Source organism: Ceratina calcarata, unplaced genomic scaffold (genome assembly GCF_001652005.2).
Source record: "Ceratina calcarata isolate Rehan_Ccalc_2016 unplaced genomic scaffold, ASM165200v1 scaffold102, whole genome shotgun sequence".
Taxonomy (NCBI): Eukaryota; Metazoa; Arthropoda; class Insecta; order Hymenoptera; family Apidae; genus Ceratina; species Ceratina calcarata.
The window spans coordinates 196764-218605 of NW_017131077.1; the positions used below are offsets into that span (position 1 = coordinate 196764).

General features: G+C 39.3%; 1 protein-coding gene across 4 annotated transcripts in view; it reads right to left on the reverse strand.

The window, feature by feature from the left end:
- The window catches only part of Ten-a (Teneurin-a transmembrane protein), a 213157-nt gene that overhangs the window by 173197 nt on the left and 18118 nt on the right, over positions 1 to 21842 (reverse strand). For all 4 annotated transcript variants that reach the window (XM_018036466.2, XM_018036485.2, XM_018036475.2 and 1 more), the window contains exon 2: positions 21177 to 21252. In XM_018036466.2, coding sequence (XP_017891955.1) covers positions 21177 to 21252 — 76 coding nt within the window. The remainder of the gene's footprint in view (positions 1 to 21176; positions 21253 to 21842) is intronic.

Sequence of the window (21842 nt, forward strand, 5' to 3'; positions counted from 1 at the left end):
GACTGCACATTGATGATACATTACATACAGTATGAATTAATGTTTATGTGATTGCTTAACAAAGTTAAAAAATAAGATTAAATGGAGTTCTTTGTAGAACTTTCTAACTGAACAGCATTAACGAATCCTGTTTCAATGTCGATATCGTCACACCTTCGTGTCGCGCCGAACGTAATTGATCATGGCGAGGCGTAGTCCCGTCACTTTGAATGGTGTGTGATTGGACGGGCAATGAAGCGAGTGAGGAGTGCGAGAAATAGGATGCGGAGACGAGAACGTTAAAAAGGGAGGATTCTAAGGCGGGTAGGGTCGAATTCGATGAATAAGGGTGTATCGTGGTGGTATGCTAGTTGGCGAATTGTATTCGTATATCCACATGGACACTCGGTTATACATATGTATAGGTAGAAGGTACTCGAGGACTATATACAATATTGTCACTATAAATATTGATTTTAACGGTATTTGGATTTTAGACAAAAATTGTGCAATTCCTGGGGATCACGTATTGTCATTCGAGTTTCCGGTGCGTTTTTGTCCGCTTTAAAAACTTGTATAACGTTTGTTATTTCAACGAGAAATCTTTCCTGTGTTGAAACTATTGGATGATCAATAATTAAAACCTAAGAAATTACTTTTCTGCATAATTTTGTGTAACTTCGATTATTTATGTACAAGATGAATGATCGCAGTATAATACGATTTGCTAAGGTCTGCAGTCTATAGAGAAGCATCGTAGATGTAGACGCACGTTGCTATAAGAATGAATATTCAACCTGAATTTCGAGCAGAATTTCTGAGTATTTCAATATCAAAGACAAAGCGGTAGTAACGTAATAAATAAGAGAGAATCACAATGGGATGCTGAACGAATACTATATGCACTTCTGTAGGGAGTTATATCCAATGAAATTTGATCTTCCTGTACCTACCCAGGAAAAATCCTGAAAAGGGATTCTAACAACGATACGAAGAATCCCTAAAAGAAATTCAATCATTCTGGACTGAGAGATATGCATAGAGTCGGAGATGAGAAGAATGGTACTCGCTCCCCAGTTACTTAAATTTATACAGGTTTTTAAAAAAACCATTTAGTAATTGCTTGTATGATACATAAGACACATTAAACTAAGTAAGGAAACCGTAATAAACAAGTCGAATATGCACCAGAACCAGTTGCATGAGTCCCTCGATCCTCAGATATAAATTTCTTACATTTTTTTACAGTAAATCTGGCTGCATTTTTATGAGTTTCAAATTTCTTACTTAAGATCGATTCTATGTACCCTATAAATATTGTTTTTTTTATTTCATTAATATTTACTAATTATAAGTTAATTATCTCTGCCTCAGAATACGTGTACAGTTATTGTGAAACTTTAAAAATAATAAGAGGTAGAAAAAATTCCTGCGACGCGGTACCCTTTGAAACACCCAATTCTCGCCGTATTTAATATTTACAGAATCATTAGACTTCTGCCACCAGGATCAGACTACACATATGCCCGCGTTTCATTATATGACCTTTTATTCGCCTGCGTACCAGAATTTTCACTAGTAGCAAACCATTTCTATCCGCTGAAAATGTCTAAAAATGTATTTAATTGTAGGCATTTTATTCATTTTGTTTGTTTAGTTAAAATTGTTAACTCCACAGACAACAATTATTTTAAAACACTACATAATATCTGACATAACTTTTCATCCCGTTGTCAATAAAATTTCCTACCGTCCCACATAACTGAAACCCGAAACTGTGCATCAAATAATTCACTCAGTGTACTAGACGATTTATCATCTGACTACAAATTAATATAGATTCCATTGACAATGAAATAGCCTGTACATCTGATATCCGTGCGTACACACACACAGGCAGTGTATCTGTGTAGGTAACGGTGGCTTTGAGGGTGGTAGCGAAAGCCGTACAGTGGCGGGGTTACCCAGGTAACGCATCATCCCCCCCCCCTGTACCCATGGAAACCGACCCAGACTCCGATCTCTCCCATCAACAAGGCTTTTCGCATTCCAGGTTGATCCTCATGAGGCATCCATGGAAAGTCGCGTGGAGGCCACGTGATCCACCGCTCGATCGGAAACCGATGTTTCATCCACGTGACAAAACCTTAAAACGCGAAATACTCTCGCAGCTAACTAATTGCGACGACATTTGCCTGAACAGATTAACGTTTACGTAAGCTCGTTACGATTTGTTACAGACTGATGACTTGTTTCAGATTTTCTTTATTTCTGATAAATCGAGTTTCATTTTTAATTACAAACGCTCTATTAACGAGATTTAATTTGTGATATTGCAAATCAATAAAAGTACAAGAGGAAATCATCAAATTTCACAAAGCGATATTCCTCGGTTAAATTTCTCGTTAACGGACAACATATCAGACTGCGCGCACGTTTATTGCTAAATAAAAAAGCGTTTGTCCTCGTGAACGAACGTAGTCCGTTATCGAGGGATTTGGGTACGTAGACAAAGAACGATAGAGAACGAAGGAGACGAACCTCTGATAGAATCGGACCAGTAAGAATACCCTTAATTATGACGGATCCATCAGCATTTCCCGACGGGATTTAAGTAATTAAGTCCGATTTAACGAAGAATGCGCGCCGAGCGACAGGAATAAGAGTGGAATACCTGAATCCGGCTATCATCAGCGATGATAGCGGACCAGAGGACGACGATTGGAGATGCGACGGAAGTGGATGGGAATGGAAAGAAGGAAGGAAGCAAGCAAGCAACAGTGGAGCGAGGGGCTGCAGTAAAAAGGAGAAGATAGAGCCAATGCCGAGCAGTCCCGATATCAAAATAATTGCTCCATCAAGGACCGCTCCCTGTTTCTGTCTTTATTCAACTTCGACGGAGACGGACGGAAGATTTATGCTTTGTTTGACCGTCGTTAGGCTGCGTTAATGAGAGGAAATTATTTGGTGGCTCGGCAAGTACCGAGCCGCAAGGTCTAGTCGCAATTACGCCCGGAATCCTCTGCCCTGGAAGTCGTCGGGACGCTTCGCCGGCATTTATTGTATACTCTTTCCAGATGCTCCTTGCTGCTTCGTTAAGGTTCGTTGCGATTCGATGCATGTTAGCAATTTTAGGGACGAGCAATGACTAGCCCCTCTTTGAACGCGGTTAAACGTCTTTCATAGAAGTATTAGATTTTGGTATTTACTGTTTTATTTAACAAATGTTATGCATTGCTTAATATGCATGTCATTACATGACTCATCCAGTTACGAAAAATACTCTCGAAAGCAACTCAAAATAGTTACTCCCATAAATGAATGTACATGTACCTCCATCGAGCATCGAAGATAAATGATTTCTCATAGGTTTAAAATTGGTTTCGTCCACGAGTCTGATTAATCGATGTCCGGTACTAATTTATGAGCATAATCTCATTGAACTGTTTTTCGAAAGAACGTGGTCGGCCTGTATAAATACGTTACACGTCCAGCTAATATAAACGGACAATTCGTACGAATGAGAAACAATATGCATCGAGGTCGTTTTAATTTCAATTTCAATTTGTCAGCTTTGTACACCGCGTGCGTTTCACCGTGGTAAATGTAAATCGTGTGTAAACATTTGATAATGTGAATCCATCGGAAAAATTCGCACAGTTCTCCTTCACGTTGTTTTTCGTCTTCAAATTATTCACTACACTTGCTAATGAAATTACGAAACAGCTGCAAGCTGTTCTGCATACATTTCAAAACAGAGATTAATTCAAATATTTATGCGACACAGTGTATTACAAAAAAGCAAAATTTGGCTGAGTAAAGGAAATTTTTCAATTATGACCATCATGTGTGTTATACCATACACTGTAACATATTGTAAATGTGAAACAAAAAAAAAAATGTTTGTACGTTACAAATAATAAATATGTTCGCGAATGCTAGCTTCCGCGACGAGCCATTTCGCACGTAACAGAACTTTCCGATGAGCATAAACAAGCCGGCAGCATTTTATTTATATTTGCGTAAGTTGTCGAAACTACGCGAGCTTCGCTGTAGCGTCGTGAAACGTTAACGCCGACCCATTTTATTCTATGAACAACCGTGAATTTCGTTGCGCCATAATGAAATTGTAATACCTCATTCGGTCCCCGGGGTACCGTTACTTCGAAATTCCATCCTGTACTTCATTTCGCTGCAGGAATATCAAAGTATTATAGGCATTGCAAGCCACGCGAAGGAATTTCGATCCGGGAGATGGTAAAAGCAAAAGTGTTCCGGTACACATTGAAACTGGAATTGGGATAACTGTGCTTCTCGGAAATGGGATATTTTGTTTTAATACGAGTCTTCATATTAACTGAGAAATTTTCGTGGAATAAATTCTAATTTGAATATGTGAAAGAACTTTGGAGATGAGTTATTCTGTAATATTACAGTGGTTGTTAATCTGTAGCAAACAAATGTGAACAAATCATATTACGACATGATGTGATCCATATTGTTGTTTGTCAGAGATACTGTAGAAACATATCTTCAACTAAATTGTAATTTCGTCTACATGTAGATATTCATGCATACCAGTATTCTTTATTCATCGTTTAATTATTGTTATACGAATAGTTAATGTGCACGTATTAATCATTACAATAAACATTAATATTTAATTCCATTAATTAGTTATTAATATTTCCGATTTGTCAGATTATTAATTTGATATTTGATTCATATGTCGTAATTTTATTGTAAATTAATTCCATTAGGCATCTGTTTATTAATTTTGTACGATGTTTGTACTTCATATAAACATTCATAATTGCACAGATTCAATAAAAATGTTTTAATTTTTGTAGGTCTACGCATCATTCTTTAATTCTTGATTGTTGTAATACCAATTAAAATATTCACCGCTGTTATGCTCTTTCGCTTTTTCTTAGCCTTCCTTGAGAACCATACTAAATGTTCGTGAGTCATAATTTGGCCACTATTGATCTAGTTTATTAATGTGCGATGAAGTTGAACTTTTTAGAAATGATAATGTATACGACCGTCCCGTAGAATTAATGCCCTTGACCGTCGAGCCGTTTCGCAACCCGTCACATAAATTTTCCGAGGGTAATACTCGAATTAGTAGTTGCATCCGCGGTTGAACAGGATGAATTATGAGTGGTCCATCTCGAAGACGATATGCTGAATCGGTCCGGCGGCGGCAGGCGTAGAGAAGTTGGCGTAAGCTCGATGGGAAGAGGAGTTGGTCGGTTAGTCGGACGGGTGGTCGAAACGCAGAAACACACGGGACGCAAGATAGATAGATCGGGCCGGCGCGGTGCTGTTCGTCTAGCTTAGCGTGCAATATTGGTTACCGTCGACGTAATATAACATCTTGTAACGTGAAATGGATCATAATATTCCCGATGTAATGTCGGCTATCTATCTGGATTCAGCTTTCCGGCGGATGCCGGTTAATTTCGCGTAGAATTACATCCGCTTTATTCGAAAACGCATACACTCCCACCGACACGAACGCGACGGGACGTGCCGTACAAGGTTCGTTGCTCGACATTTGAGCAGCTTCGCTGGGAAAATTGCTCGAGTTTCGAGATAATTAGCTTGTACGTTTTTCGTTCCGCACACACGCATAACCAATGATACCTATACCACGTAACAAGGGAGAAAAGGACGAAGTTCGATATAAACGGACGGTAGAAAAAATAATTCGACATTTGCCTTGCACATTGGAGGCTGGTTTTCGGAAAAATTAAACATAGTTGCATGTTATGCGATGCCCCAGATCCGGCTTAATTAAGAATGAGATAATACCTTTGTAACCGGCCCGATGAAATGATTTTTCGGAATTAATCCAGGTATTTGAGCTTATGTAAAATGTTTGTGTGTCTCTCTGCAACATGACTCTACATTCGTGTTTATGACTTCGTTAGACGCGGATTTTTTGTTAATGGAGAAATATTATTCGTACACAAATATAATATTAATTAACGTCCGTGAGTTTTTCGTATGTTCTGTTTTTTAGCCTTTGTTGGCTTCATGAAATTCAAGCATATTTAACAAGGCGGATTTGTATGTGATTTTTGGACGTGTATGTTTGTTTCTCGTTGTTTATAAAGCCTACTCATAGGTTCACAATTTATAATGTAAATGTGCCGTCCCATCAAACGAATTTTAACGTATCAAACGAATTATCAATATTACCTTAACACATCGAGACCGGTGACGCAACTGTTATATCATTTATTATCGTTATTCACTAGCCAGAGGTACACGGTTACATTATTTTATTAAATAAAATATATCATTGGCTACTGGAATAGTTTTTTTCCAAAACCTATTGCCCTTCTGTGCGTTCATATCCGTATCGATCCGGAATGAATCAGAGAACGTGGAAGTGTAATTACTAGTCTGTAGATTTTATCCATTTATTAGCAAAACTGAGTATGAATAAAAATCGTGACAAATACATATAGTGGATAAAAGTGAATAGTGTCAACAACAAAATGCACAGGACGATGTTTAAGAACTAAAGGACATTATTACTAAATATCATAAACCGATACAAGTTTTATTTTGCACAAAAATCCGTAGTCTAGTAATTATATAAGTCGCGGTAAATAATGTCAAGTTCGTTTTTTCCATCGCGTCGGTGGCTCGAAGTTCGTCCATAAATTATACGATCGCATTTCATTTTTGACGAAATATATCCACCCGCGGGTCGCTCGTGCATCGAACTGTCTATTTTCATAGCCAGGTTCTCTTTCGCGTGTGACACACAGGGAACGCAAACGTGCCTTTATTATAATGTATTCCCTTGGGCGCTGCCCTCTGAATCCGGCACCGCGACCCCCCAACTGGGATAGGCGGTGGTGAATCCGAAGTAGTAACGTTTAGCAGAAGGAAATCCCACTGGGGTTAACCGGCCGCCGTCGCTTCTATATTGAGTCGTAAACAGAACGACAGCGAGAACGAACGCTCGAAAAAAGAGCCGGATTTTCCGCGACGTACTCCTAAATATTTTTTACGGCCGGCTCGTTGTATTGAAGCGGAAGTTACGATTATGCATCTTCTTACTCGCTCTCGACGATAGTTACAATTTTCAAAAATTTTTACCCAAAACGTTTGCCCATTATAATCGCTCATAATTTTGATTATGATTTTTAAACAAGCTTAAAATTATTCCAACTATTACTGATATAAATTTCTTGAATACAAACTATGAGGATCATGAATATTTATTTTTATGTTTTGAGAAAGGGTGGAACCTTCTGCCATTGATTAATTTTCACGTGAGAAATGAATCAAGTCCGATGTAAAGTGTCTTTATGCAATAGCAATTTCTCAATAGCACCGATAGTCTTTAGCAGTTCCTTCGTACGGCTATTCGAGAAACGAACGAAAGAGGGTGGCAGCTTAATTAGCTACGGTAATCACGGGCCGAAGGGGGCAAATCCAAGTTTGATTTACCATTCACCTGTTTTATCTGGATGCAATTATGCACCCCTTGATGTATATCGGGGAATACGTATATAGGCGGATTATGCAAAGGCTCATCGTTCGCCGATACAGAGGGCGAGGCGAGGGATGGGATACGCACGGTAGCGACGAAAGTGGGGGACGCCGTCGCTTCTATATTGAGTCGTAAACAGAACGACAGCGAGAACGAACGCTCGAAAAAAGAGCCGGATTTTCCGCGACGTACTCCTAAATATTTTTTACGGCCGGCTCGTTGTATTGAAGCGGAAGTTACGATTATGCATCTTCTTACTCGCTCTCGACGATAGTTACAATTTTCAAAAATTTTTACCCAAAACGTTTGCCCATTATAATCGCTCATAATTTTGATTATGATTTTTAAACAAGCTTAAAATTATTCCAACTATTACTGATATAAATTTCTTGAATACAAAATATGAGGTTCATGAATATTTATTTTTATGTTTTGAAAAAAGGATGGAACCTTCTGCCATTGATTAATTTTCACGTGAGAAATGAATCAAGTCCGATGTAAAGTGTCTTTATGCAATAGCAATTTCTCAATAGCACCGATAGTCTTTAGCAGTTCCTTCGTACGGCTATTCGAGAAACGAACGAAAGAGGGTGGCAGCTTAATTAGCTACGGTAATCACGGGCCGAAGGGGGCAAATCCAAGTTTGATTTACCATTCACCTGTTTTATCTGGATGCAATTATGCACCCCTTGATGTATATCGGGGAATACGTATATAGGCGGATTATGCAAAGGCTCATCGTTCGCCGATACAGAGGGCGAGGCGAGGGATGGGATACGCACGGTAGCGACGAAAGTGGGGGGAGGAGGTAGGATGCTTTTCGCGTTTTGCTCGCCACCCCTGACCCGCGTACAGCTGCATAATTCCATTGTTGTATCGATTGTTGGACAACGCGAGCCGCGCTTTGCAGTTCGTCTCCCTTTCAAGGGTGCTGGGCAGAAAAGGGACGAAGATGCCGGCTCGAGTTAACGAGCTTTTTCAAACTCGATTTTGACGACGAAAGTAAGGGTAAGACGTGGACGAACTGTCAAGGAGTAAACGGCTTCGCACGTGGCACCCTACCCGGTTTCGGTATGGCACCCCTTGTTTTCCAGCGATAGTCAGCTGTCGGTTTGTTTTATCCACTTTCCTCGTTGGATACTTCCGGATGAACTTTTTCAGAGATTTTTAGGTGGTTTCCGAACTCTTATATCATTTTTATCATTTATATCTATGACGTTTTAATCAATGTCTACGAATACTTTTTACCTTTGACCTCATAAATTAATTTAAGAAAAATAGTTTCCTTTAAAGAGTTGTGAGGACGAAAATGATGAAAGCGACGGTCTACTATCAACCGTGTATTGGATTCGCGTTACATTTCAATTGTCACACGTCCCAAAATTCTTTGTCTAATTCACGCTGCGACGCATAGGTGGCAATTATAATCTCAATTAAAATGTCGACGCACGTCGAGCGTTTAGCAATTAGCTCGGTGTTTGCGACTGCCACCAATTACATATTTTATGCTATGGTCTCCAACGTAAATTCTCATCTTTGCATAATTATATTTAACAAGGTGCGCGGCGTACAAAGTACCGATCGAACAAGACGCGGAGTCTTCCCATAGAATCGTAATAAATTACGTAATATTGGCATTTGGAAGAATTGTACTAATTACCATTTCCTGTCCAATAAAACGAAGATTCATAATGAACTTCCCTTTGGAAGGAGAAACGAATAAACTATTCTTAATAATTTTATCGTTCTTATCATTCGTTCTCGATTCTACAATCTTTTATAGGTATTTACTTGATATAAATTCTGCGATTACCAGAATAAATCGTTCAGCCAAACATTTAGAAACTTTAATTTTGTTAAATCTCTTATTGTAGATGAATTTACATTATCCTTACATTCTATGTATATATATATATATACATACATATTTAATCATTAATGTATATTAATGCATATGCACTAGGGCAAGGACGATGTCAGCGCAGCGTTGTTTTTGTAAAACAACGCCCGCTGTTGTTTTGCAAAAGAATGCCCGGTTAACCTGGTTTCTACTATACACGCGGCAGATAATTATAATAATAATTGTATTTAAACCGAGCTGAATTGCTCGTATGTACAAAAGTACGAGCTGCACAGGTCAACTGAGTATCGCCGTCAATTTACAAAAGATTCGCGCTTATACACACGTCAACTCTGTAATTAAGGGAGGAACGGGTACATCGTGGCGCTGCAGCGCAGCGCGGACCAATAGCGGGTGGCCAGTGGGTAGGTAGCTCGGCGTAACGGGGCGAGGGGGGACCCGATTAAACGAAACGAGTTTAAAATCCAGGAGTCTAATGTACGTAATCCGGGATGCAATTTATTCAGCGATCCCCGCATAAACGGACGTTTACACGCGCAACACCGAACAATCCGCAACGGGCGTCGTTTCGGATTTCAAAATATTAACGATTCCATCCCTCCGGCTATTAGTTGCAATTATTCGTCGAGCGGAGCTTGTATCGCGTTTCAAACGCGAAAATCGCGGGTATAGATCGCCGAGAGGAGTCCGCGATTCGCTGTAAATATGCGTGAATCGTTTTTTCGATCACTACTTTTTTTTTTTCTTTATTTTCAGTGGTGGCAATTTTCTCTTGGTTTTTTCGATTCTGTTACGCGGAATTCTTGCAAGGGTGGATCGTGCGCGCACGTGCGAACCTCATCACGAATACTGACACGCCTCGTTTGCTTTAATTCCAGCCAGACATGTCGTTCTCGTATTAAATATAAATCGAATTCTCTACCGAATTGCCAATTGCTCTCCTCGCCGAAACCTATGCGCGCGAGCGCAAGAAGGCAGTTTTTAATGCTACAATTGCACGTTTCGGTCCGTGTAAAAAATAATCTTCATTTGTAGATTCTATTCAATTGAAAATAATTCGAGGATGTTAATGAAACGATTCCACGTATTTTATGTACTTCTGATATCTGTCTTTTTAATAAAACATATAAATAGAAAAGCTCCCTTTATTTGGCTAGCAGAGCTAAATATATTCAGGAGATCAAATTCCTATAACTATAATTACTATTAATTGACAACGATGACAAGATATTTCATTGCAAAAGTAATTACGTAACAGCGGTATTATTAAAGGCGTTCAAAAATTACCTCCTTAATTGTATTACTGTCACAATTTCCAACCTTTAACCTATCAAAACATCTTCATCGGAGCAGAACACAAATAGATTTCTGAAGAAATCTAATTATTAACTTCTTTCCCGTTTCATCTATTACATCCTATGTGTATATATTAAGCAGCATCGTTAAAAAATCGAGTTAATTTTACTGTTTGACAGGATAAATGCTGAATAATAATTTGAGAATATGTCTCTAGAATAATTAGGAGACACCTGTCAGTAAGCTGTGAGTGACGAATAGCAATAATAAATTCACTGTGATAATAAAATTCTAATTGATGCACTTAATTCCTACTCTAAGTTTGTTTTATAGTTTTTATGAATACTATTCTTAATTTTATCTTGGATCCAACACCGGAAATAAGACATGATTGTAAGATTTAGTAAGATTTTATAGCTGCCTCCTCTCGGCGCGTCGTTAAGTCTTACTACTTAGGTCGTGGCTATTTTTTTACTCCGCTAGGCACGAGCGCCAGAATCCAAATCGCAGGCGTCTTCCTTACATACAAGAGGCCTCTCGAGACAGCCTGTTCTTAAGCCATTAGGAGCAAGCGAAGAATTATTTTAAAACTACTCTTGTAAATCTCATAGGCCGAGTCTAAAATGTTATGAGGATGAGGATAGGTTCAGTACTTGTGAATTAATCTCAAGAAGAAGATAATTGGAGTGCAAATATTTTTAACCTTCCTTTTGATTTTAAAGAAAAGTTGTGCTCAAATTTAGTTTAATTTCTTCAACAAACAACAAAAATGCTTCAAATAAAAGTTGTCTTCCTTCTAATTTCGATATTTAACGAGTTACGTATGATTATTTGGCATTCTATTAATGTTGACAAAATCCGACCATCCCAGCGTCGAAACGGCGAACTTTTGGCAAAAAATTTCATTTTTCCTTAATTACTCCTAAACTGTTAAATCTACGGGAAAATTGTATAGGACCTTTCTTGTAGAGGATTAGCAATGTTCTTCCGACGTCTGATTTCTTTTTAAAAAATGCGTTTCTAAAGTGCATAAACTTTTGAGATTGACTGTATAGCCAATACATCCTTAAACGGGTGTCATGCATTGTCAAAATAATAACCACTTGTTTCTGGACCATTTCTATTTATGAAAGCTTACGCGGCTTAAATTATTCCAAGGGTGTTGTTTCTCTTCATTTATCTTGACGCATTACTCGCCGCCCCCATCACGGGTCTCACCGTAGGACTCCCAGTCACCGTCCCTCGAAACTTTCACCGCTCTCTTAAAAGTCTCTCTTTGCCGCACGAAATCTTTCCAACGACTTTCGAAACAGTGCGGCGCGGCGCAGCCACAAAGCTCGCGTTCCCGCGATTCACTGGTTACGCAACAACGGACGTGCTCGTTGTTCCGCGGAAACGGTTTAAGCGATTTCGAGGGGCGAGGGTTTCTCTGTCTCGTGCTTCATTGCGTGTAATTAATTGACGGGGGTGCGCAAAGCTCAGGGGATATTATGTCGTTGATTCAGTCGAATTGCGTTATTATTATTCATATGAATAGGAGTTTGAAAAATTTGTATGTAACTCATTTTCTGATGATATATACCTTCATTCCGTTCCTTATAATTGTAAACTGTCGAGAGTTCATATTCACAATTATTTTATTGCACGAAAAATAGGAAAAACACGTGATTTTCTTTCTCGTTGTGTTGCACAATAAAACTAGAGGTTTGAGCGAGGAAGCACACTTGTCAGGAAGAATAATAGCAACTAGGAAGGAAAAAGGCACACACCAAAAAGCACGGAATAGCGTTGCTAATGTATCTTTATAGCGGAGGCGAATCGAGTTTTATTACGACTTGAGATTCGCTTAAATATTCTCGCCGCCACTGTTTCCGTTTGACCCTGGTCTGTTGCTACGCAACTCTCGCCGCGATACTCCCGAACACCCGCCGTGGGAGTCGAAGGGTGGTATTCTTGTTTTCCTCGCGCGCGCGACGTTTCTTTTCGCTTTCATTTAAAACCACGCCGAAGTAACCGTGAAACGAGGAAAATAATTCGAGCTGGAAGTTCGGCCGTGTGGGTGGGACACAACGAAGGAAAAAAAAAGAACTGGGATGGGGAAAGAATGAAACGTGAATTAAAGTCAAGTCCTAAGTTGAGTGGGCGCGACGAGGAGCAGGCTTGAAGGGCGGCTTCGTGACTTATTTCATTTCGCACGGGGTATTGCGAGCAGACTTTTTTTTATCACGTTTGATTAAATTGATAACAGGTAGCAGTAAAATGCAATTTTTCTAAAATCAGGATTATGATGTATTTCTATACAAGGAAATTAGAAATCCAAACGCCTAACAATAAAATAACGAGTTAAATAGGAAAACTTTAGAAGAGCTTGATTGCATAATAATTCCAGAATTGCTGAAATTGTAACATTAACTGCATCGAGATTTTGATACATTATAAACCACAGCAAACTCTACGCTTTCATTTTAAATCCTGCCCCTGTGAATTTTCCCATTACGTGTTTTCCTTTTTTGTTTCTTCATTTTCATGTGCTATCTGTGTACCTGGTATCATTCTTTTACTTTTGTTTTAAATTTTATATCTCCGCTAAATATGAGTAAATTTGTTTAAATTTCTACCAAGCCGTGGAAGTTCATCAACCTGAGCAATTTGGAAAATCCTCTTGCACAAAGAATTGAAAGATCCCGGGTCGAAAGTATATTTACCCAGCGCCTATTTTGGTTTGTTTGCTTTCCCCGAATTCGGAAGGATATTTTTCCCCGAGTAGTTGTCTGCAAGGAGTCTTTGATCTCGACCCACGCGATCCTGCTAGTTTTTATGATAAGTAAATATCAAGGTAATTCGATGCCGGTCCATTAGAAGAGAAACAAAAGGATTTGACGGATACAGCTTTTCCGGAGCGGATAATTGAAATTGGAGCCTTGCTTATTTCGCGTGCCCACTCCCTTACGAGCTCCCTTTTTGTCCGTCATTTTCACCACGTTACAAGGACGCTTTTGCTACCCCTTTAATTATGCCGGTCTGCCCAAATACAGAGGCATGCCGGCTATCACGAAATCCAAACGAATGATAAATTTTGTTTCACGTGTTTGTTTAATTCTTCAATTAGCTTCATGATAGTTCATAAAGGAAAGTTCACACCGTTAATTAACAAAGTATAATAAAATACTTAGAACCCAGTACATGGTAGATATATATTTGGGTAAACAACCGCGACGCGATACAGCTTCCGACAGCGAACAGGTTTTTGCATAAATTGTAATTAACATACTATCGATTATAATTAGAACGGACGCGAACGCGAGCGTGCTCCAGCAGATTAATGTTTATGGTTAGGAAGGTTTATGGGTTCGGGAGGGAACGTTAGCCTGGACAGCCAGCAAATCGCAAATCGGATGACAGTTCAAAGTATTCGCGTTCTCATTGACAATCTGTGCATTAACCAAGTCGTAATTAGGCTGAAATTTCGATTATGCTCTTGATTTGATTTAAACGCTAATTGTCAAATACATAGAAATATCATAGAGAACATTTTCTACTCGCGGAATGCCGTTAGCATATTTTATGTAACATGTGTGAATATGTTAAAAAAAGTCTGATGTTCTTTAATATTTTTTTAAATACTAAGTAACTTTACGAATTTGTTCTGTGTACAACATTTATAACAATCAAACATGAAATTTTTGAAAGTAGTACAAGTTAGTAGTATAAGTCGGTGATTAGGACACTTACGATTAATAGTATCACCGTAGAGATACTATTAAAGAGTAGCAACGCCCATGTAATCGTTGGGACAGCGATTGGGACACAATGGAGCACAAAACACAGTCATTAATCGGTCTTTTCGGTGGTAATCGCACCGAGGAAGTCCATAAATAGCTACAATGGCGCACCGACAAGTTTGACACGATAGGCAATAGATAAACGTAGCATGCCAGCATTATCGATTTTATGCTGGCTTCGACATTACTGCTGAAAAGTACAATAACTACCGTTTGGTAAATGTATTACACAAGTCTTGTCTTATTTTTCTTATTGTACATACATTTAGTATTAAAAATTGTATTTGTGTATAATCTGAAATGATAGAATGATATAATCTTGTCAATCATCATGTCGTAACGAGCGCAGTTATAATAAATTTCAATGGATGCGCGTCTCCGTGGCAGGCAGACGGGTTTGTAATTCCGCGTCGTACCTCTCCTCCATTTCAATTTTGATGAATTTGTTTACGAAAAGGTGTGCGGCCGGACGTCACGTCACTCTCACAAATGAAAATTTCCACCTCTGGGAATTTTTCGAGCCGCGTGGAAACGATGCGATCGTTCGACGAACGTGCGAGTTCCAGTTATCACGCGTCAAAGAAGGATTTATGCCAGCCGGCCACGTTACAGCCGTCCGATCACAATGCGTCTCACATGGAACGCCGCAATTACTGCTGCAATCGGGAAATCCTTGTGCTTCGATGATCCCCGCGTGAAAATGGAAGCTCGACGAGTGTGTACATTAATGGAGGTAAATTCCCAGAATGTCGATGGTATTCTGTAATGGGATCGCTATACATCGTACGATTCTGTTCAGTGGATTCATCTTAATGTGGGTTTTACTCGCGTCACTGATTGCAGAAATTGCGCGATTAAAAATTTTTTAATCCCTTCCGAGAAGAATAAAGAATTATTTTATGCGAAAGCACGAAATCAGAAGAATAATCTACTATTAACGACGTACCAATCTTTCCTTTTTCTTTTCTATATCCAATCATTTTTTTTATACCTATGCTAAAAACTGTATGAATTCTTTTTAAACATATTTTCCAAAAATATTTTCTATCATATATTCAACACACGATGTTCGCTGACAGCTGTCAATTCAGAGTAGTATTTTTCATTGTTCTATTAACATATTGTGTCCAGTAATTTTCCGTAGAACGCGGGCGGTGAAAATGTCCCGTCAACGCATTTATTTTTGCAAGGCCGCGCAATGCGGACCAAAAAGTTTTATTATGCCGCGGCGCGTAATTAACGATTAGTTGTGAAACTTATTTAATTACGAATTTAAATTGCCAATATGACAGAAAGTTTCGCGGAACAAAATTAACCAACGCGATCTGCTCACAGCTATTCTGAAACCAAAGAAACTGGTCGATAACGAGGACACGTACTTGCTTGTTAGTCCCTGGCAATAGAAAAAGCTAGGAAAACTTGCTTGCATATAATTAGAGACATTTCTGAAAATCTTTTATGCAAATCCGTGGAATGTTTGAATTTGAAGCTACGTATTAATTAATCCGTGATTCACTTTCGCCATTTGTACCATTGTGATAAAAATTTCTGTGTTCCGTTTCGCACTGTTTTATCATTTCTGTTCGTATGTTCATAGTAAATGTCTTAGCATTGTGAATAAAATGTTTTGATTTAGAATAAGAATTTTTATTACTGTCGTGTTCGCTACGAACCCGGTATTATTCTCTCTACAGGTACGGAATTGGTTCAGCTAATTGGATATTTGATTAGACTTAATTTTTTAATCTAAGAATTTTTTACTGGCGATATGTTAAAGCAATGATCCCATCTCACAAAACTAATTAAAGACAGATATCTATATGGATATTTATCAACTTGTAATAATTAAAAAAAAAAAGATATCAAAGGATCAAGTAATCAAACTTTTAACTGTTAATCTAGGGGATCCTTAAAAGGAACTAATCTTGCCTCCATCCTACTTCATCTTCTGGTTCAAAACCAGCACAAACAAAAAACTATGCCTGGCGCTTGCACTAAAACTTGAAACCCCTTTTCCTCATACAACTAATAAGTCAATTTATATTGAAATCAAGGGAAGCATTAATCGATTTACAACTAAGCGAGTTAACTTACGAACTTACGATTAAGCACTTTTACGACTGAATGTATTGCTCTTGACAAAGCGATGATTATCGCTTTAGACAATACCTATTAAAGCTTCTTTATTTTCTGTGATTCATTAAGTGCATTATAATATGTGTATAGTAATAAAATAGAAATGAAAACCAATCAGTACATCTTTCAAATAAAATTTAATATGTTTCTTCCGAAAGCTTCAAGTTAGAATGTTACAAGGTTTTCCTTAAAATGAATCTCATACGAGATTCTGAATGCTTAATAAAAAGAGATTAAGTTATAATGCTGCATTCTGTTAAATTACAGTCTGGAACTCTTGAGCAAGAATTATTCTAAAAGTAACAAGACAAAGCAAAAGGTGGTATATAATTATGGTCAGGAGAGGTTGAGAGACGTCTACCCGTTCCAAAAACCAATGACGGGGAGAGGAAAACGACAGAGGGAGAAAAATAACGGCCCCGGCGTGTTTTGCGTTCCATGAATAGCGTAAGGCGTACAATTTTCTTTTCCTCTGTTTCAACGGGAATGAAGATAAAAGAAAAGAGAGATGGAGACAGGGAAAGGGCCGGGGTCGCGCGAATTGAAGCTGAGATTAAGACGTCTGCGAGGATTAAGATTTTCATGTTGATTAATTTAAATGGTTCCGTGGTGCGCGTACTAGCCAGACAATGGCGGCTATGGCCCGGTTTTCGAGCGGACCGCTCGACGAATTACCGGGAGGGTGGATGCGTCTAAAGTGGCGGCGGCGGCGGCGGCGGCGGCGTGTTAAATAAAGTACGTACGGCGAAAAGCTTTACCGATGTGAATTAGACGTGAATAAAATACCGCTGCGGCTACGTTAAAGTGTAGACAGATGGGATGTGAGGCGAGATGAAATATTTTCAAATTTTCACTGGAGGTTCGTATGAAGGAAATCTTGAGCTCGAACATGAAAAGTTGGTATTCTATTCGAACTAGTTTTTAAGAAGATAGAAAGTGTCGCGTAAAAGGGGAGATTCCAGGGCAAACGGAAAACGTCCAGCGGAATGTGAAGCGAAAATCGATAAAAAGAGAAACACAAAGGGTAGGTAAACTATTACAGTGGTAACGTTGAACGATAAATCCTCGAAAAGTCTTATCGTCGCGCCTCATAATTCTGCGATCGCGTGTAAAACACGATCGCGTCGATACTTTGAAACTTTCCCCTCCTTATCGTTCTCCTTTGTCGGCAGCGAATACGCGCGTAACATTATTTATGTTGAAAAATATTACACCGCGTCAGCCTCGGAACGTCGCGTCGGAAATTGTAAATTCAGCGGGTTCCATTGCGGTCGGTATTTCGTGCTTCGATCGCGGTTATTTACGTTCGAAATTTGAACGTCATGAATATCATTGCATATGTATTCTGTTATCACTGAAAATATTTTTAGAACATTTTTCTGAGTGGAGAAACGCGTGTTGCGCTTGTAGTCACCAAAAATTTGTCGAATTTATGTTAAATCTAGATAAATTTTATATGAATCGCTTCCCGTTATGTTCATTATTCTGTTATAATGTATGATGAAAAACCTGTTGTTTTCAGAGAAGACCGTGTGGGTGTATGGAGCTTATTTATTTTCAAATAAAAAACAAAGTACTCTTATTTCAACCAGGCTGTTGTCTAATGAACTCTATTCACGTCAGTTAATGAATACATGTTACAGAACATGCTTCTTAAAGAAGGGTAGATACTAAGCGAATCATGTTCTTAAATAATATAATAACCATAATAAATGTGAGAAGCTTTGTTAAATACATCGCCGAAATTATATACTTGAATTGAGGAAAGGAGAATTCTCGCAACTATGGATGATCATTATCACTCTCAGTGCTCGATGGATCGTTAATGACCCGTGTGTTCGACGGAAGAGCGGAGGAGGGAAAAAGGCGAGGACGTTTGAGGTCAAAGGATGCGGGGAACAGCGAGAGGAAGGACGAAACCTTCGGCGAGGAGCCACGCGTGTGTCCTTTTAGTCCGGTTGCCTCAGCAACAGAGTACCTTCCGTCTCGCTGACCCGTCGTTTCCGGTGACACGAATGGTCTTTCCTCTCTTCGACGTTCCTACTAACCCCGGCTCCCGGCTGGAACACGTCTCCGGAGAAGAAAAGGGAGCAAAAGAAAAAATGCGGCAGTTAGGAGAGGCCGGTAAAGGACGCCATTGTCCGCCGATGACCGAACTTACTTTTCTTTTGTTCCGAAAAAGTTGTGCGATTACTGTTAGAATTATTCGGGCCACAGCCGAGGACATGATTACCAGAAGCTGATGTTTTCATGCGTCACTCGATTTACCTACTGCGGATTGTCGTACGAATGGAATTTAATTTTGACCCAGCAAACGATCGGATGCTATGCTCGTTTTAGCGAACTTAATGGATCGAACAATAGGGGCTGGGTTGTGAGGTAAAAATATTCGATGCGAATAAAGGAAGTAGAACGATGGCAGGCTATGATTTATCGAATTTATGATTTATCGAAGTTCTATGTTTGCAGTCAACACCTAATTAACTGATTTTATTGCATAGTAAATGAGATTCCTATGTTATATCAGAATTATATATAAAGACGAAAGGTACGAATTATTCATGCGAATTTAAATATGTAATATGATTCCGGTGGACTATAATATTCAGTTAATCGAGTTAGTAATTCGACTTTCTAAATCAGGACAATTTTTCGTGCAGTCTCGTCGTTCAAAAAAACATAAACGTAAACGTGATTAACTACGTTCTCTCACGCCTTATTCGGCTCGTGATCTCGCCTCACGTAGCATTCGGTTAACCGCGGATATAACTCCATTAAGTAACACTTAAATATCACTCAAATTGCGCATGGATTCATTTTTGCTGGCTCATTACTCTCGCGCAGGATATCGTGGAAATTATTGTGTATGAGCACAAAATTCGTATATCAGTTTAAAAGTAATTTACGCCACTTCAAGTTAGATTGTTTGGAAAGAAATGACGTATCACATTTATTAGGTACATAAAAACATGTTAGACTTTGAAGTAAATAATATTATGGAATCGGACAAGAAATTCACAGAAGGAAGTGTAATATATTCTACTACAAATGGAATACGTTAGCTATTCTAGCATAATGCTTTTTGAACGGAATTTTTCATTTCCTTTGACTTTATCCGCTTTCAAAAACTGAAGCTTTATACAGATTGGATGATGCAGTCCTATTTCTCAGTAAATGAAATTGAGATTTATTATAAAAACTACATACGTCAAATTATAAAGAGGGAATCTGAAATATTAGATATTATGTACTTTCATTTATTTTCTACTTATTTTCTAGAATAATAAAATTGAATTTGATTCAAATTCAGTGGACGGACGCAACTTCGATAAAAGTAAAGATGCGGAATAAAGAGTGGCCTAATTCGATATTTCGTGTACACCGCCAACAACGAATCGACCAAGAGAAAAAAGAAAGAGGAACGGAACAGGGGAAAATAAGGGGAGCCACGGAACGACGTTCTAAATATTTTAAAAGTTCGACTTCATTTGAATTGAAACATCTTCGACTTCCCTGTTCCCGGCCGATAGTCGCCATTTTGTCCGCGGTTATTGCGCTTCCGACCACGTTCGCGCTCCATTCAACCGATTTATTTGAATTTTCTCAACTTTTCGCCTGTTACTCACTCTAAAATTGATCGTGAAGAAGGAATAGAGAGGAAGCAGTAACTAAAGATTTATCTACATTAGAAAATGTGTCTATTATGTATTCTTTTACGACTGAATTAAAGCGAATCTTCTTTTAAAATTGAATAATGGATTGTCAAGTAATTCAGTTAATAAAATTTTCAAGCAATTGCCGCGGGCAAAAGTTGAAATTGCTGTGGCGTTAGTGCACTGATTTTATTGGTCGGCAGAACGCGAGCTCAGGGAACTGTTAATGACTCGCTAATTGCCGAAAGTGGCCGGCTGAAGATTTGTAATCGTTAGAGAGACAGTAAACGACAGCCTCGCGGTGGGTAATGGCACTTCTGCGGTTCGATACTGCTGTTTTCACGTTGCTAATATCGCCGCCGCCATGCCAAGTGTTAAAAGAGCTAATGGCCGGATGTATCCGACATTTAAATCAACTATCCCACTACGAGAATCGATGACAAATTTCTTTCATTCTAACAAAACGTTTAAAATTGCTCGCGACACACGGTGTACCTTTAACGAGACAACAAAAATCAGTCTGAAACCAACATTGAACTCCATTCAGTGCATAGCTGCACCCCTCCAATCTCAAATCGATTCCAAACACGCTATCGAGTTTCGCGAAAAAATCGTGACAATTCGTTCCCGATCGGTTGCGACGAGCAAATAGGAAGAAGCGGTTGATTTCGCGTCCGGAACGAACGCAACGACACGTTCGTACGAGGCAGAGTCAACAACATGGTCGATTTTTCGCGGCTTAATTCAACCGCGCGAAATCCGGCAACTAGGTAAACCGATAAGTCTCGCGGATTTGTCGGCCGCCGCGTGAAAAATCCGCTTACGTGAACTGGCTTACGCGGGAATCCGTGTTATTGCCTGCTGGAATATGGATGCGTCGCGTCGGCCGGGCAGGTCGCATTTCCCTCGCGCGCGAAATTTGTCTAACCCTTTCACCCCGACCCAAAACTCACCTGGTCACCGTCGGCGTGGAAGCAACACCCGGCGATCGCGCAGGGTAGCTCCTTGGATTGCCCGACATCAAGTATTCTGAAACAAACGAAGGGAATCGTGTTTAATCCAGCGAGTTCAAGTGTGTCGATCCTGCTAAAACCAAGAGAAGTTCTTCACATCTGAACAACTTTTTAATGATATTTTTGTCTTCATCCCAAGTATAATCCAAAATTTTTTATTGGATCAGATATACATGTCGTGAGATGTACAATACAATAAGAATAAAATATTGTGAGATATTGAAAATATATTGGCGATCAATAAATAAACTTAATCTAACGAAAAGTTGGTACCACAAAGAAACGACCACGTTTCGCGTGTCGCAACGCCGCTGCTGCGCGCCGCGCCGCTTTACCGACGCACAATTTCTCACGTTATAGCGCGCGAAATTGGCTCGATTGAAACGTAACGAGGTTGGTAACGAGGCGAAGAAAATCAGCTGCTTAGCTGAAACCCGAGCTGCAACCCCACGTTTCCGCCATTATGGATTAACAACAGGGCAACTTCCGTAAAAGTAACGACCTCGTAACTGGCGCCTTGTTAGCGGGACAAGTTACGGTGTACCGGATGATCTTCCGCCGCTGCACTGGCTAGTAGGAACTTGACCCACGTTACTGCCGCGAGAT